The 16,021-nt window shown below is 41.8% G+C and overlaps 1 protein-coding gene across 2 annotated transcripts in view; it reads right to left on the reverse strand.

Annotated features, from left to right (window-relative positions):
* CHN1 (chimerin 1) overlaps window positions 1–16,021 on the reverse strand; it is a 158,463-nt gene that overhangs the window by 10,759 nt on the left and 131,683 nt on the right. For both annotated transcript variants that reach the window (XM_053665144.1, XM_037155864.2), the window contains 3 exons: window positions 11,860–11,944; window positions 2,907–3,080; window positions 1,860–1,937 (listed from right to left, as the gene is read on the reverse strand). In XM_053665144.1, the coding sequence (XP_053521119.1) occupies window positions 1,860–1,937; window positions 2,907–3,080; window positions 11,860–11,944 (337 nt within the window). The remainder of the gene's footprint in view (window positions 1–1,859; window positions 1,938–2,906; window positions 3,081–11,859; window positions 11,945–16,021) is intronic.

Genomic DNA, 16,021 nt, shown 5'->3' on the forward strand with positions numbered 1-16,021 from the left:
TCTCTCACATTTATTGTAAAGTAAAATAAATGCATTCCGTAACCAGGTTTCTAGAGACTACATTCCAAGTCGGGCTCTAAAGCAGCAGCGCAGACTGCGATGTCCTCTGTCCCCGACTGCTTTGTCACCTGCGGCCTTTGGCTTCATTCGGTCCGGGGCTCTCCTGGGAAGGCTCAGGGTTGGTACCGGCTCTGACCTTCCCACCGACCTCTCACTGCGCTGGTCACAGAAACATGTGCTGTTCTACCCCCAGTCGAAACGTGACAGGCCTGCAATGGCCTGTGCTGACCTGGAGCTGGCGTTCCACTCGGCGACTATCTCCTAAAGTGAGGGGAGACTTTCCAGATTCTGCCCTTTTACTTTGATGATAGAATTGAATGAGTTCCTTCTAGCATTCTATGGATCCCGAGTTTCCCCCCCCAGTGGACCTCATTATTTCAGGGTTATTAAGCCTCCTGGGAGTGACCACCTGGCCCCGAGGGTGTGGCTGTGTGGAGCCCAGGTGAGCCCTTACAGATTTTTCAAATCCGTTATTAGTGCTTTCAGGACACAAAGAGACTGTCTTGTATTTTTAATGAGAGGAAACCGCCACTTATTTTCTTTCTGGGCCAATGGAAACATTCGATTTCTTTGCCAGTGTGAGTTATTTTTGAGAATCTTTGCCAGTGTTTGAGAATGGACATGTTCAGTTGCTACTTCTAGAGAAAAAAAATGGCTCTTTGATCTTCAATTAAGCATTGATTTAGAGCTATTTAAAATTTTTTTAAAGTCCTCACACAAGGACATGTTTTCATTGCTTTTTTTAGAGAGAGAGGAAGGGAGAGAGAAAACCATCGATGCAAGAGAGAAGCACTGACCAGTTGCTTCCCACACATGCTCGGATCTGGGGTCAAACCCACAGCCCAGGCATGTGCCCTGACCTGGAATCAAACCTGCAACCTTCGGTTACAGGATGATGCTCCAACCAACTGAGCCACACCAGCCGGGGCTGATTTACGGTTATTCTTAATGCTTATTTGAATTTAACATACCATTACTTCCCTTCATTTTCCTTGATTTTATTAAGTACTTGGGTTGGCCTAGATTTCCTCATATTAGGTCGGTAATAACACTTATTTCTGTCTTCTGCCTCTGCTGGCTCTAAGAGCTTTGCGGTGGGGGAGGAATATACACTTGCAAAGGAAAGAGGCTCTTTAAAATGCCACCAGTCTCAGTCTGTTCCACTCCCTGTACTCAAGGTGACAGGTCTTCTTTGGTACCACTTTATTCTAGTACTGAAGGACAGACTGGAGAACTGTGGGAACAAATCTAAATTTAAATGTTAGAGACAATAAGCCCACTGACTTCTTCTTTGGCCAGCCCCTCCTCCCACAGTGGGATAGGTCCTCTGCCAGAAGGTCCTCAGCTCTTCTCAGCTTCTTGTCCTGACACAAGAGCCAGGACTTGGGTCTCCACTGAGCAGACGGTGATGAGGAAGCATGGAACGCAGGCAGAGTGAGAGGCGCCTCGCAAACCTGGGAGCCTGGAGCTCTGCAGTGGCTTAGGCCCCACCATCCCACCTCTCCCTGCCTTTTGTGGTGGATTTAATTGCTTTGCAAATATTCTGGAGAACATAGACTGCCTTGGATATTCAAATATTGGTGATATAGTTAAATTATATGCTTTGTCACCTTGAAATTTAACAGTTTAATACTTATACTCGCTAAAAATAATTTAAAAAAATCATAAACTGTTTTTTTATTTGGAATAATAAGCATCAATGATTTAGAAAAGTAATGTGTAAAATAACATAAGATATTGTGCTTTTTTTGGCAAAGAGAATTATTGCCCTAAGTTAGTGAACATGCCAAAGAACATACCTCTATCAAAAGCCATCTTGACATCTTCAATTAGGTCACTAAATCCTGATACTCGGTACAGGCCTTCAGAATTAAGACCTGCAAAAATAAAGCAAGGGTGCTAATTAGTCTTTTTGGAATCATGCCTTTTCTTTAAATTTTAACTTCTTGCCATACTTTAAGCTAGGGAAGTAATGTGTCAGAAAGAATGATAAAATATACATGTTTAGAAACCTCTTCACACTTTTCTCCCAAAATAAACCCATTTCACTCACTGCTTTCTGACTGACCTACTGTCACCTAGGTACTTGTGAGCTGGCTTATCACTTTGTCTAATTAGATCAAATATGTTAAGTCTTAAGGGAAATAATTCATCACCTCAATTACACCCTAAGTTCTTTTACATAACAGAAGACTCAGATAAACTATATTAATAGGCCTGTAGCCATTTTCCCAAGTGAGGAAGAATAATTAGGGTGCAGCTCTAATTTCTGGCCTAGGACAGTTTTAATAGAGCATTTCTTGCATCTCAGACCCAAGAAAAATATATAAAAAGCTGAAAAATGAATGGTATCTACATGTCAACTTTTTAAAAAAAATTTTATTTATTTATCTTTAGAGAGGAAGGGAAGGAGAGAAGGAGAGAAATATCAGTGTATGGTTGCTTCTTGTGAGTCCTCTGCTGGGAACAGGCCTGCAACCCAGGCATGTGCCCTGACTAGGAATTGAACCGCGATCGTGTGGTTCGCAGGCCCGCGCTCAATCCACTGAGCTACACCAGCCAGGGCCTACATGTCAACTTTTATAGACTTGAAACATCATCCATAAATATACTTTAAGGCATATTTCCTATAACTGGTTAAATGTACCTAAATGTACCTTGAACTCAAGCTGTTTAACTTCTTATTAAATTACCTCATTTCATATCATCTGCCACCTAAAATAGGCCCCCATAACTGTCGGAAGACAACCAATTTGTGCAGTGAGGCACCCAGAACAGCAGCCCTGGGACTGGCCCTCGTGGTGAAGCACAGCGGCCTGGCCCGAGTTGGCCCCAAAGCGCCTCACCTCTAGACTCGATTTCCCTGATGCACATGTCCACCACCATCGGCCGCTTAGTGATGCGGGCTTTCACAAGGGTTGTGAGGTCACAGCTATACACCTTCTTGACGTGTTTCAAGTCTGGCTTACAGTCATTTGGGACCATCTTGGAACACTGCTTATGGACATTCAAACCACAATCTGAAAAATGAATGGAGACAGAAAAAGTTCATTATTGTTTTAGAGTATTGAGCATTCCAGACTGTTTATTTTAGCAAAAGATACTCTAGCTTGCATTAGGTTTAAAAAAATACTAGCTTCCAGAAGCTCCTATTCTTTGCATCTCTTCTCTTACAAGGTCTTTTGGATTTTAAGTCAGAAGAGCAAACTTCTAACTTGGGTTTCACCATTTACTTGCTGTATGACCTCTGGAGAATTCCAGCCAAACCAAAACAAACCAAATTTGTAAGTGTTTATTTAAATGTCTACAAATCTAATATTATGCCAATTAGCCCACTACAAATTTTTAAAGGATTTTATTTATTTTTAGAGAGATGGGGGAGGGAGGGAGGAAGAGGGACTGAAACATCGTGTGGTTGCCTCTAGCACACCCCATACTGGGGAATGGCTTGCAACCCAGGCACATGCCCTGATTGGGAATCAAACTGGTGATGCTTTGCTTCACAGGCCTGTGCTCAACCCACTGAGTTACACCAGTCAGGGCCAGCCCACTAAAATTTTATCCATTTAAGATTACATAAAAATATACTCAATGTGGGGTATAACTGCATTTTAATACATTTGTATGAGGAGCAATCAGACCTGCAGAGAGTATCCGGGGGCCCTCTTAAAATGGTGCTGCTCATATTTATATTTATTCATAATCCTTTACATATATCATATATAATTGATCTAGTAGATAAAACCAGCTACAGTTATTATTTGTTACTACTATTATCACCAGCTTACTAATGAAAACACAATTCTAAGTGCTTTACAATTATTATTTCATTTAAACCCACAAAACTCTATGAAATGGGTACTATTACTCTTCTCATTTTATAAACCTTATAAAACCAAGCAGAGAGTTGTTAAGAAATTTACCCAACGTCATGGTTTAGTCTGTGGGGAGCTGAGATTCAAGCCTACGGATGATTCTGGAGTCCATGGTTATAAGACTTATCCCCTAGTGCCTCTACTGAAACTATTTCTTTGCTTTGTAATTTTACTGGGTTATAACTTCTGAGATGCTAGAACCTAAACATTTCTAGATAGTATTTATTTTCAACAAGAGTAAGGAATAGAAAGGAACAGAAATATTTTCTTAAGTTGGACTGAAGAGTGATAAACCACCGCTGAATAATTTAACTAAAATAAATGTCATCTCTATGTTTTTAAAAGTGTAACATATTTGTTTTCAAGTTCATGAAAACCTGATGCTGACCTCTTGCAGATCTGGTCCAGGTGGGGCACATACAGTTCACAACCAGGCCTTAGTAACACCGCTGGTCATCACGTGCAATCCCACAACTAACTGCGTCCTTGGACGGCTGCGGTTGTGCGTGCTGTTTCGGCAGAAAGGGGAGCACAACGCTGACCTCACAGAGGTGTTATAAGAATTAATGAACCAGTGTGTCTGAGGTGCTCTGCACATTATAAAATGTTAGACAAATGCCGGTGATCATCTTCATTATCATGACTTTCAGTAATGCCGAAATCCAGTTGTACATGGCAGTACAGCGCTTACATGTAAGTAAACTGTAACTGTTCACCAGGACGTTGTTGTATTTCCGAAATGGCACCGTGGAAGTCTCTCCCGTGAACGCCCCAGGGCTGTAACTCGGCACCGCCACAGTCGGCTTGCGGTCCTGATGGCCCGTAGGTCCTGCAGCCCTCGGATGCCGGGGGTTACAGACACTTCCTCACCTCCGATGCCCTTAACACGCCTCATTTACATACAGGTGTCTCCAAATACACACATCATTTTTCTTTTGCTGCTCTTACCGTATTTGGGGAGTTTTCAGCCACTAGCTTTCCAAGTAGTTTTTCTGTCCCTCTTTGTCCTCTTCTGGTGCTCCGACAACACAAAAGTTAAATCTCCTGCTACTGTCCCACAGGCTTCAGTTCACTTTTCGAAATCTATTCTCTCTCGTTTGATTAGATAATTGCTACTGACCTAAAGTTCACTGATTTCTTCCTGTCATCTATATTCTGCTACTGAGCGCATCCAGTGAGTGTGTTAGTACATTTTCAGCTCTAAAATTTCCATTTAGTTCTTTGTTACATTTTTATTTTTCTGATAAATCCTATTTTTATTTAAGAATGTTCATAATTGCTCATTGGAGCATTTTTGTGGAAGCTGCTTTTCTTGTCTGATAATTCCAGCAACTATGCCATCTCAAAATTAGTGTTGGTTGGTTGGTTTTTTTTTCCCAACTGAGTTGAGATTTTCCTGGTTCATGGTATGAAGTGTGATTCTGAACTGTATTGTGGGTATTTTGAGTGTTACAGACTCTGGTTCCTATTGAAATTTCCCATTTTAGCAGGTAAGTAAACTTTAGACTTAGAGTACACATTCCGGCCTCCATCCTGGCTCACTTTTGCAGGCCATGGTTCAAATGTCAACCTCCGGTTACAGAGCCCTTGTAATGTTTCTGTGGTTTGTTTTGCCTGCCCCACTTGTATGTCACCCAAATGGCAGGACTCTCCCCGACACGCTGGGGAGGACAGGGCCAGCGCCTCCCAGTTACTGCAGGGTGGGGATGGAAGTCGGGTTTGCCCTCCAACCCAGCTGAGGACGACGGGCACAGAAGACAGTTTTGTTTATAGTCCTGCTGTCTCATTAACGCAGATGAGGGGTGAAGGCAGGACCCTGCCCACAGACTTGGGCTGAGGGGGTCCTGCTGCTACTGTAGAAGTGGGAGGGGATGAGAGTCAGGATCCCACCTACAGGCTCAGCCAAGGCGGGGTACCGGTTTTCTCTGCAATATGGTGATGGAAAACAGAGCTCCACTCGGACACACAGGAGAAATGCAGCCTTGTTATTACTGCAGGGGGCAGTGCGGTGGGAAACAGGGTCCTACCCACAGGGGGCTGCTGCACATTCACGGGGTGGCTAAGAGATTTCTGTCCCACTGAACTACGCTTTTCAGCCAGGGAGAGCAGGCTTTCCTTGGGATTCTTTTTGGTCTGTGCCTGTTGGTGTTTAAGAGTTGTGAGTTTTTCTAATGCCTGGGCTGGAAAACACAGGAGGTTAAAAAATAAAAAAACAAAAACAAAATCCAAAACACCATGAGGCAATTTGCTGCTGGGTTCCTTGGGTCCTGAGGTCCCTAATTGGCTTCCCTTCCTTTCTGTGGCTTTCAGAGTCTTCTGATAGCGGAGGCATGTTTTTTTTCCAGGGAGTTTTGTTGTTATTGTGAAGGGAAAAAAAGAAACCTATTTATTCATCTCGTCCAGAAAAGGAAAAACTCTTACATAGTTTTTCTTAAGTATAAAAGTTAGCAATGCTTCCTAATCTAATAATAATGTTGATGTGCCTCCTACTTTTTAAGTGGGTGCATGGAAGTCACAGATCCAGCTGGAAAGGGCTGTTGGCAATCACCTGTCCCAGGGCCACTTCCCAATGACAGTAAAACAAAGTCACTCAGCCAGAAAGCGGAGATTTAAACCTTGGATTCCTGGTTCCCCGCCTGTGCTCTTCCCACTGAGGGATACGCATCGTGGACTCCTAGTTAGTTTTTAGGGCTGGAGGTGAACTTGCTATTCTCAGCCTTTTATTCAGTAATGTGTATTGTACCCATTACTTGTTGCATATACTTCAGTTTAAAAGGTACTGCCATATTTTACTGTTTTATAAATATGCATATATACACATATATAAATAAGTGATTTGGCAAAGACTTTTGAAAAGCAAGGATAAAACCTACCCATTATATTCTTGTTTTGTCATATTCTTTCCCTTTGTATAAACTCTAAATGGGAGTTCAGTAGAAAGCAAGATAGTAAAATTTTGATGCATCCACATAATATCAAAACATCTGAGTGGCACCGATGGTCTGATGTTAATACTAATGTTTTCCCTTTGAATATTGGAAGTTATCTCCCATTTTAAACATCCTCGGGGTCCTAAGATTTCTGTCCAGATGGGCTGCCTTTTCCCAGGGCTTTGACTAGGAAAAGCAAGCTTTCCTTGGGATTCTTTTTGGTCAGTGCTGTTGGCACTGATGGCTTGTGGGCTTTTCTGGTGCCCACATAATTCTTCTCTAATGCCCCGATCCTTTGTGACTCGGTGAAAACTGGACAGAGTGATGACAAAGCTTAGATTTAGGTAATTAAGGGAGAGGAAAATGTTTTGTAAACTAATATTCTTTCTTCCATTTGAATAACATTAAACTATGGGACAATATGTTGTGCCCAATATTATAAATGTCAAAGGTCAAGTTTTTTGGCAGGACTGGATAAGAAGTTCTTCTGAAGACCAAAGGATAGGGCAAATTCATTAAAATAAAGCATCTTTATACTCTTAAGTTCACAGTGCAATATACCAGCTCTGAGCTTGCTCTGAAAATTGCTGCTTCAAGGACTAGCAGTATATCAATATTTCAGTTTGCCATTAAGAGTTTATTTGGTTTTCATACTTATTTATTAAAGTCATATAACTCCTATACAGTTCCATTTCTCCCTGGGAAGATCTACACTGTAAATGAAAAAAGTCCATAAAAAGTCCTTTCATTTGTTGTATCTCTTGGTTTGGTAAGTTATTTTTATGTTACAATTAAACTACATTTCCCTCTCCCAATTATTCAGTTAATAAGCACAGAATAAACATATAAAAGGAAGAATAAAAAATTCAAATCATGCTTTATTCTGTCCTTTATTAATGAACTATTGGTATTATATATACTGCTAACTCTAGGCTACTCAAATTTTCTTTATAAAAACATAATGTATGCTTCATATTTAGAAAGCACAGAAATCTACTCTCTGAAATAAATAGCTTATATTATGTACATTCTATTGATAAGATTATGGGCAATGCTAATGTGTTTTGAAAATAAATGATTCATTCTTTTCTCTGAGTGTTCACATTTTAAGTAATTGCGCATAAAAATCCCACTTTTAAGTGTATTTCTTAGTTGCCCAGCCCCTCCATCTAGAAAAAATGTAAATACCTATTTCTGATATATATCAGAAGTCACATAAGCAAAATTAGGCCAAATACCTTGTTCTTTGGGATATTTATGAAAATACTACTTTCAGTTAAAAGGGGGCTATATAGAAGTTTTAGGCAAGTCTAACTAATTTCTTTCTGGCTTACAAGGACAAATGTAACATTTCAAGTATAGTCAATCAGAGCAGTAACAAATAAAAGGCCTTACTTCCACTTCCTTTCTTCAGCCTAGAAGTTAAGAACTTGTGTATTTGAAGCAATACATACATCTTATTATTAGGAAGAAAACAGCTGCCATTTCCTTTTGGGGGCTGGCAGTAATGATAATGCACTGGCAAGATGAAGTCACTTTAATAAATGGCCCATGCTAAGTTGATATGTCTGATTCACAACAAAATTATCTGGCTGTTTTCTTAGTATATTGTGGTGAAAGCAACTCAGGGATGTTAGTAGAATGTCTTTTGGACGGCAGGGATGTTCGGCCATCTCAATGACTATACAGATAATAATATTACTTTAACCTGTCAGCTTTTCATAAGGAAGGGAAAAGTGGTTAGGGAAACTCTTCTATCTGAGCATTGATGGCCCTTTGAACTTTACTTTTTCATAAAGATTTTAGTAGGAGGAGCAGCACTCCCAAGCTGCAGTTAGATACTCTCCTGTACATCATTTTACTCACTTTAAAGAGGTGAGGAGACAACGCTGAATGCCCACTATGGAACCCTGTGTTGGGGGGTTGAAGAGGTCCTATCTGGTGTGCTCACAGTTACCCCGGCAGCTCCACCAGCTGTCCTCGTCGGCCGTGAGTGTGGAGGCCCAAGCCTGGAGTTCTGAGACCTTGCCTGCTGTTAGCCAGATTCAGTCTGATTCCTACAGCAACTCTGCCAGTCTGGTGACTGCAACCCCACCCAACATTTCATGTGATGTTAAAAAAAAGAGGGGGGTGGTGAGATACAAAATTGCTGCTTTTGGCAAACACTCTTTTAAGAATTCCTGACAAGCTCTGTGACTTGGTCAATTCTGAAAAAGAAACCAGAACAGAGCAAGCTATCTTCGGGATCAAAAGCAGATAAAAAATCTCTCTTTTGACAGGCAGTAAGCCTGCCATTTTTCTTTGGAAGTATAATATCTTTAATGTTCAGTGGCTAGTACATTAGTTTCCTATTGCTGCTGTAACAAATTACCTCAAACTTAGTGGCTGAAAACAATGTAAGTCTGTTGTCATATAGTTCTGGAAGTCACAAGTCCAAAATCAGTTTCACCAGGCAAAAATCAAGGTGTTGGCGGGCCTGTGTTTCTTCTGGAAGCTCTAATGGACAATCTGTTTCTTTCCTTTGCCTTTTCCAACATCTAGAGGCTGCCTGCATTCCTTGGCTCCTGGCCCCCTTCCTCTGTCTTCAAAGCCAGAGGCATAGCATTGCCTCTCTTTCATGACCTCTGCTTCTGTCCTTCCATCTTCTCTCTGGCTCGGCCTCTCCTGCCTCCCTCTCCTGCCCATCCTGTGACAGTGATTACACTGGGTTCACCCTAACAATCCAGAGACATTTTCCATCTCAAAATCTGTAACTTCATCATATAGTCCCTTATGCTGGGAAAGGTAACACACTCTCAAGTTCTGAGGATTAAGAAAGAGAAATCTTTGGGGAGCCACTGTTTAGCCCACCAGTTAGTTCTCTAAGTTCTTAATTCTTTGCATTGTGTTTTAGATAAAGTGGATGGTCAGGATGAGCACTTCACACCGAAGAATCCCACTGTCGGTCCAAATGTAATTAGTCATCAGAGAAAACAGAAGTAATTCAAACACCAAGTCTCCACACTGAAAATAACGAGCTAACTTTGGTTCAAATCACACAGAATAATGCTTTTAAGGACAAGATATAACATAAAATGAAAAAGTCTCCTCAAGGCTTTTCTTCCAATCCCTGCCCTGCCCCTTACAAGAGGTGAGGGTTGTCGATGCGGCCGTGGGAGGGCCGTGGGAGGGAGTGAATCATGTTCTTTCTCCTTTTCTTCACATGATCGCCACCACAGTGTTCCAAGACATTTCTTTCAAACATGACTTGTGAATGTGGCATATTGACAAAGGTTATTCACAGGTGTCGTACCTGTTCTCTTTTACTAGGTGACTCAGAATTCTTACCCAGTGGCCTTCACTCTTTCAAAAGTAAACAACACATACTCTAGTGAAAGAAAAGCTTTTAAGTTAGTGACAGCAATAAAGTGTTTAGGAAACTGTTGCAGAGTCTCAGCTGGTCAAGGCTGTGTCATAAGGCAACCCAGGCTTATTGAATTGAGACTGTCACTCTTTGAGCAAGTGAAAAGATGACTCCATTTGCTCTGGAAAAACTACAACAATGCAGATGGTCTTAACACCACCACTTTGTCAACACTTCATGATCCACCGTGTTCCCTCCAGTTCAAAGGCTCAACTACAGTCTTCCCAAGGATGGCTCCTCACACTGACTCAGCATTGTTTTCACCTACACCCTGGGAAGAAAGGCGCACATGGAGGGGTCATCCTCTAGGGTAACGGAGGAGTCAGACCGGATCTCAGCTGAGACTCTCCCTAATGGGCACCACTGCAGAGGTCTAAGTCAACACTCAGGGAATTCTCATCCCTCCCCGTGGCAGGTCCTTATGGGTTTGGCTAGTGCTATATGCCTGAACTTGACCATGTCTTAGTGACACTAATAATAACAAGAAGGAAGGGTGATTTGAAACATTCATTTGCAATGCATACTGTACCCTGTTATTAAAAAACACAGTTCAGAAATAAGAACAATCAGAACCCAGAAGTTTCTAAACATAATGGACATCAAAAAGACTGCATTAAAAATCATGCCACAGAAGAAACATGTTGTATAGTGATTTGACAGAATTACCATAGTTATCATTTTTAAATACTTTACTCTTAGTATACATGCATTTTTAGTGTTAAGCTTCATGCTAAACAACATGTAAGAAGATATTTTTCAGTCTTACAATTTAAATAGCAGAAAGAAACTTCTAGGACCAAACACTATGCATTTAAAGTTTAGGTGGCTATCTTGAAGCTTATGCCAGAATTTAGGGTAGTTTGCACACATGGCCAATATTTTGTACAGTTGTTATCTACAAATGAATGTCACATGATATGAATAACCACATTTCATTAAGCACTTCAATAAATACCTCAGCTTGTTATTTCTTTTTGTGTAAATCTTAGAAGTTTCTAAATTTAAACCCCAAAACAGTATGGTCATACTCTATAAAAAAAGATTTGGCTTATTCAGAATTTCAACATGTCACAAACTACTAGTGACTAAGTGGTTTTTCAGAATTTGGTAACCCTCTCTAAAGATAAATTCACAGATTTTTAAAGCTTCAATTTGATTTCACAAAAATTTAGCAAGAACAATTCAGCTTAGCAAGTTATCTTTAAAATTCAGTTTCCATGGCAACAATCACAGGTCCCTGTATACTGCTTAAAAAAATCATTTTTATAAATTTAGTTCCTGCAACATCAAAAGCAACAGTTAAATATAACTACTTTACTTTTTCCTTCTTTTATCAGACTTTTTGAACAAGCTGACTTCTCTCTTTTTAATGGACTAAGACACCAGATCCCCTGCCTGCTGTTCATTAAGTACAAGCTTAAGGGCAGATAAAACTCCAATTTCCCCAGTGGCTGCCTGGAAACCCAGACTGCTGTATGTGTACTACGAGCAAACTAGGATCCAGCCCATTGTGCATAACAGCAAATCTCCTTATGATTTCCTCCGTATAACTCCCCACCGACTGGACAAGGCGAGAGGGAGGAGCTCTTACCTGCACATTTCACCCCCTGAGCAATGAGCCCCCACATGAAGTTGGCACAGTATTCACACCAGTGCGGCCCTCTGAACGTGTGGACCTGCAAGAGAGCAGAGACGAAGTGGCCGGAGGGAGGCACACGGGTGAGGAGAGTGTCCCCCGCCCCAGTGCTCGCACACAGACCAGCGGCCCTTAGCCCTGTCAGGCGTCACGTGATGACTGCATTTGGCGAAACCCTAGTTGAGTAAAACTGACAAGCAGTTAAAATTTCTTTCAGAGTTTGATTTCCTTTTCCTTTTGGAGATGGTGGTAAATCAAATTTGCTGCAATTTACTCTTGAAAATAATTTCCACATGGGAATTTTCCAACTGCTTCCTCCAGCTGTGGGCAGCCTGGTGCGTGTGTTCTACAGACACTGGCGTTTTTCGAGCAGCACGACACGGGAAGCACAGGGAACGAGGCAGAGTGTGTCTGAGTCCCGTGAAGGATTCCGCCGGATACCCACCTTCTGTCCCCTGTGACCACAGTTAGGGACACAGATGTTGCAGGTGATCCTTAGTGCCTGATCACAACTGAATCATCAAAAAGGGCCAATTTCTCTTCAAAACTTCTTGATACTTATTATGTTAGTAAAGAGAACGGATATATTTTATAAACTACAGTTGGTCAGGAATGCTGTTTCAGTGTAGGAATTATTCAGTAATCGTTCCAGCTCATAAAGGTGGTGCTGCATTTGATTCCTTTATCCCTAGGAAAGGGATCCAGAGAAGAAAGGACTCCAGTGCCAAGACTCCCATAGAGGTCTATGCACAGGAAAGAGAAGGGATTCCACCTTAACTCAGATGGAAAAATATTGGTCAAATAGGAAAGCAAGGAACCCAAACCCCAAACACGAGAGACTAAGAAAATGAGTCTCAATAACACTAAGATTTCTGAGCAAATATTGGCTGAAAAGACACTCAAGAAGTAAGTTAACAGAAAAGTGAGAGGGAACAAGGAAGTCACTGAGCTGTATCAAGTTACATTTACTTGCAATAATTATTTCTATGATTTCCTCCCGCAGAAGACAGTAATATAAGAGAATGGATACTGGAGTGTGACAATTTGATTCTAACACAGTATCTGCCAAAACAGCTACTGCAAATAATGAAATTCACAGCTAAAGTTGCCATTTTTACTACTGTTCTATTTTGTATCAAACAGGTCTTAGAAACCAAGGCAATAATTTTTAAGAGGTAGAAGCTTAGTTTTATATATATAAAAGTCACTTCTCCAAACTTAAGATGCTACTGAATGTAAGACTTACACTAAATGTAAGACGCATGCAGAGTGGGGCACAAGTAGGCTTATAGCTATTCATATGAAAAATAATACAATTAATAAATAATAATGTAAGAATAAACTGTTTCCTGTATTCACAAACATAAACCTATTTTTGCCTCACCCTGTATACTCCATTTAGAAAAACCATGTCAGTTAAATTATGACAAGCCACTGATTATAAGATAAACACCAATCAGAGAGATGTTAAAAGTGAAAAAAGAGTACATATTAAAATCAGTGAAATGTGGTACATCAGAATTCAACAGACTACTACTGGCAAAATATCCGTATGCAATGGGTAACCTGGGGCTCATTCAGTAGGTATGTGCTTGTAACTCGCGCTATTGCCAGGTGAGCTTGAGCATTAAACATCACGTTGACTTTGAAAAGAAGGCCACAATCCCTTTCCTGTCTTTTATGGAAAAGCATCAGGAATGCAGACACAGTTGCTTCTGGATTGTTAATGATGTTTAAAGTCTGTAAATTGCAAGTATTTCCTGAAGTTCCTGAAGCAGAGCCCAAGATCAACACTCAGATAGCCTTAGATGCCTTTGGGCTGGTCCATGCTCCTCCAAGGGAATAAAACGGAACAAAGTATGCCACCTTGCTGTACTCTGAGGAGAAGGTGTGAAACAGATAGCACTGACTCCTAAAAAGGTTACAGAATCACACATAAGTAGCTACAGAATTGTGAAGTTATTTTTAGGGAAAGTCTCTGGGACACAAAGTGGCTTCTGGGTTGCCAGATCTCAGGAGAGTCCAGGCTCACTGACCGTGGTGAGGTTAACAGAGAAGGCACTGGAAGTGTGTGGGGAGCCCCAGTTTTGTGGCTGCCAGTTACCTCAGGGTCTTAAAGGTACACCGGGAGCACAAAAGCAGGGTAGATCGCGTGAGATCACTTTGGGAACGGCTCTTGCAAACAGCACTGAGTACTGAGATGTTATCATATATTACAGACCCAATTTTCCTCCTCTCTTCATGTGAGAAACAGTGAGTGTGGCACTTTGAAAATCTTGGGACATGTCCTCATACTACACACGCTGAAGAAAGAGCTGAACTGGCTGAGCAGGCAAGGATCCCATGGTTGTCTCAGAAAGCAAACCTTAGGGAATTATTTACATACTTCCTTCTTGGACAGCTTTTTATAAAGGCATCCTGAGTGATTTGGGGCTGCTTTTTGTTGTTTTTAATTTAAAAAAAAAAACAGTTGGAAAGTTTCTTTATAGCTTTCCAAGAAATCAGTGGTAGAAATTTGCACTGAAGTTCCAGAAGCTTACAAAACTCCTATTTGTATAATAGGGTTTATCTGAATTCCCTCTTGGATTTTTATATCCAAAATTCTTCTTAAATTTTGTTTTGTGGCCTCTGTGGCTGCGTGACACTGGACTGCATTTGCACACATTGAATATTGCAGCCTTTTCCTCTTTTTTTATTCTCCCAGAGGTCACCAAAGCAGAGACTTCATTCATTAATCATTTTTATTATTCATAAACATTTGCTAAGTGATGACATATACAAAAATAAAAAGGATATTGGCTCAAGGAATTCATTGTAGGTTTCTCCCATGAAATGCACTGTGAAAATGCTTGACTGGAATTGCGTTTCCCAAGTGTGAGGGAAGCTGGGGGAGGGGCGCTCACTGCTCAGGCCTAAGATGCGACCCAAGAGTTGAGTGTTTGCGGACAAGCAGGGTCGGCCAGGGGACCTGCAGAGGTGCTCGTGTTGGAGGTCACATAGGAAGGGCTGTTAGAAGGAAACCAAAGGCACACGCATGGGCGAAAAAAATGAGATGTTTAGAGAATTCCAAGGAAGGGTTGGGTAGGAATGGCTGGCAAGGTAGGACATGAGAGGCACACAGGGCCTTTCCATGCCTACGAATTTATACTTTACCTAATGAGCAAGGCCAGGCCACTGAAGATTATGAAGGAAAGCAACACAGTAAAGGAAAGGGGGAGGACTGGAAGACGACGGACCGGGCAGGAGGCTGTGGCCGTGGTCTGGGTAACGGACGGTGTGGGTCTGAGCTTGGGCAGTGGTGACCAAGAGAAGGGGCAAAGACCCTGGTCAGGGTGGCTCAGTTGGCTGGAGCATCGTCCCATACACCGAACGTTTGGGGGTTCGATTCCTAGTCAGGGCACATGCCTAGGATTTGAGTTTGATCTCCAGTGAGGGCATGAATGTCTGTCTGTTTCTCTCTCTCTCTCATCAATAAACATTTAAAAAAAGAGAGAAGGGGTAAAGAGTTATATAGGGGGCAGATCAACAGGGCTGGAGACGGGGAGCGCCCAGGCTGTTAGGGTTTCAGGCCTGGTGACTGGGGGAGGATGGCATTAACAGAAGGAACGAAAGCAGGGGAACAGGTCTGGAAGTGAGCTGGGAGGGAAACAAGGGAGAGGGAGGGAAGGCTGACCGGAGAGTTCTGTGAAACAGGAGGTGACTCACGGAGTGAGGCTCCTGAAGGCATCAGATGAAGACAGGATCCAGGGAAGGGGGGACTGGTTTTGAATACGAGGAACCTCTGAGGTGGAGGGGAAGTGGGGAAAGGAAGGCTGTGCAGGAGTGGGGGGGCGTGGAGGTCAGAAAGCTAAGGAAGTTCAGTCTGTAGTTATCTATGCATTAGGTCAGCAGTTCAGTTACTAAGCCAATGAGGAATTTGGGAAAAGTGGGGAAGAGTGGGGAACAGGAACCGGAACAGGCCAGAAATTCAGAGAAAGGCTGCCGGACTTGAAAGCAAGCTTCTTCCTGGATGACACGAAGTTATACTAGACCAGGATCAAGTGCGTTAAAGAAGAAGCGACAAATACTCTCTTTTTAAAAGGGTGACTGCTAAATTCGAGCTTTACATGTTTTATTA

Source organism: Artibeus jamaicensis, unplaced genomic scaffold, assembly GCF_021234435.1.
Source record: "Artibeus jamaicensis isolate MK-2021 breed Jamaican fruit bat unplaced genomic scaffold, CSHL_Jam_final contig_391, whole genome shotgun sequence".
Taxonomy (NCBI): domain Eukaryota; kingdom Metazoa; phylum Chordata; class Mammalia; order Chiroptera; family Phyllostomidae; genus Artibeus; species Artibeus jamaicensis.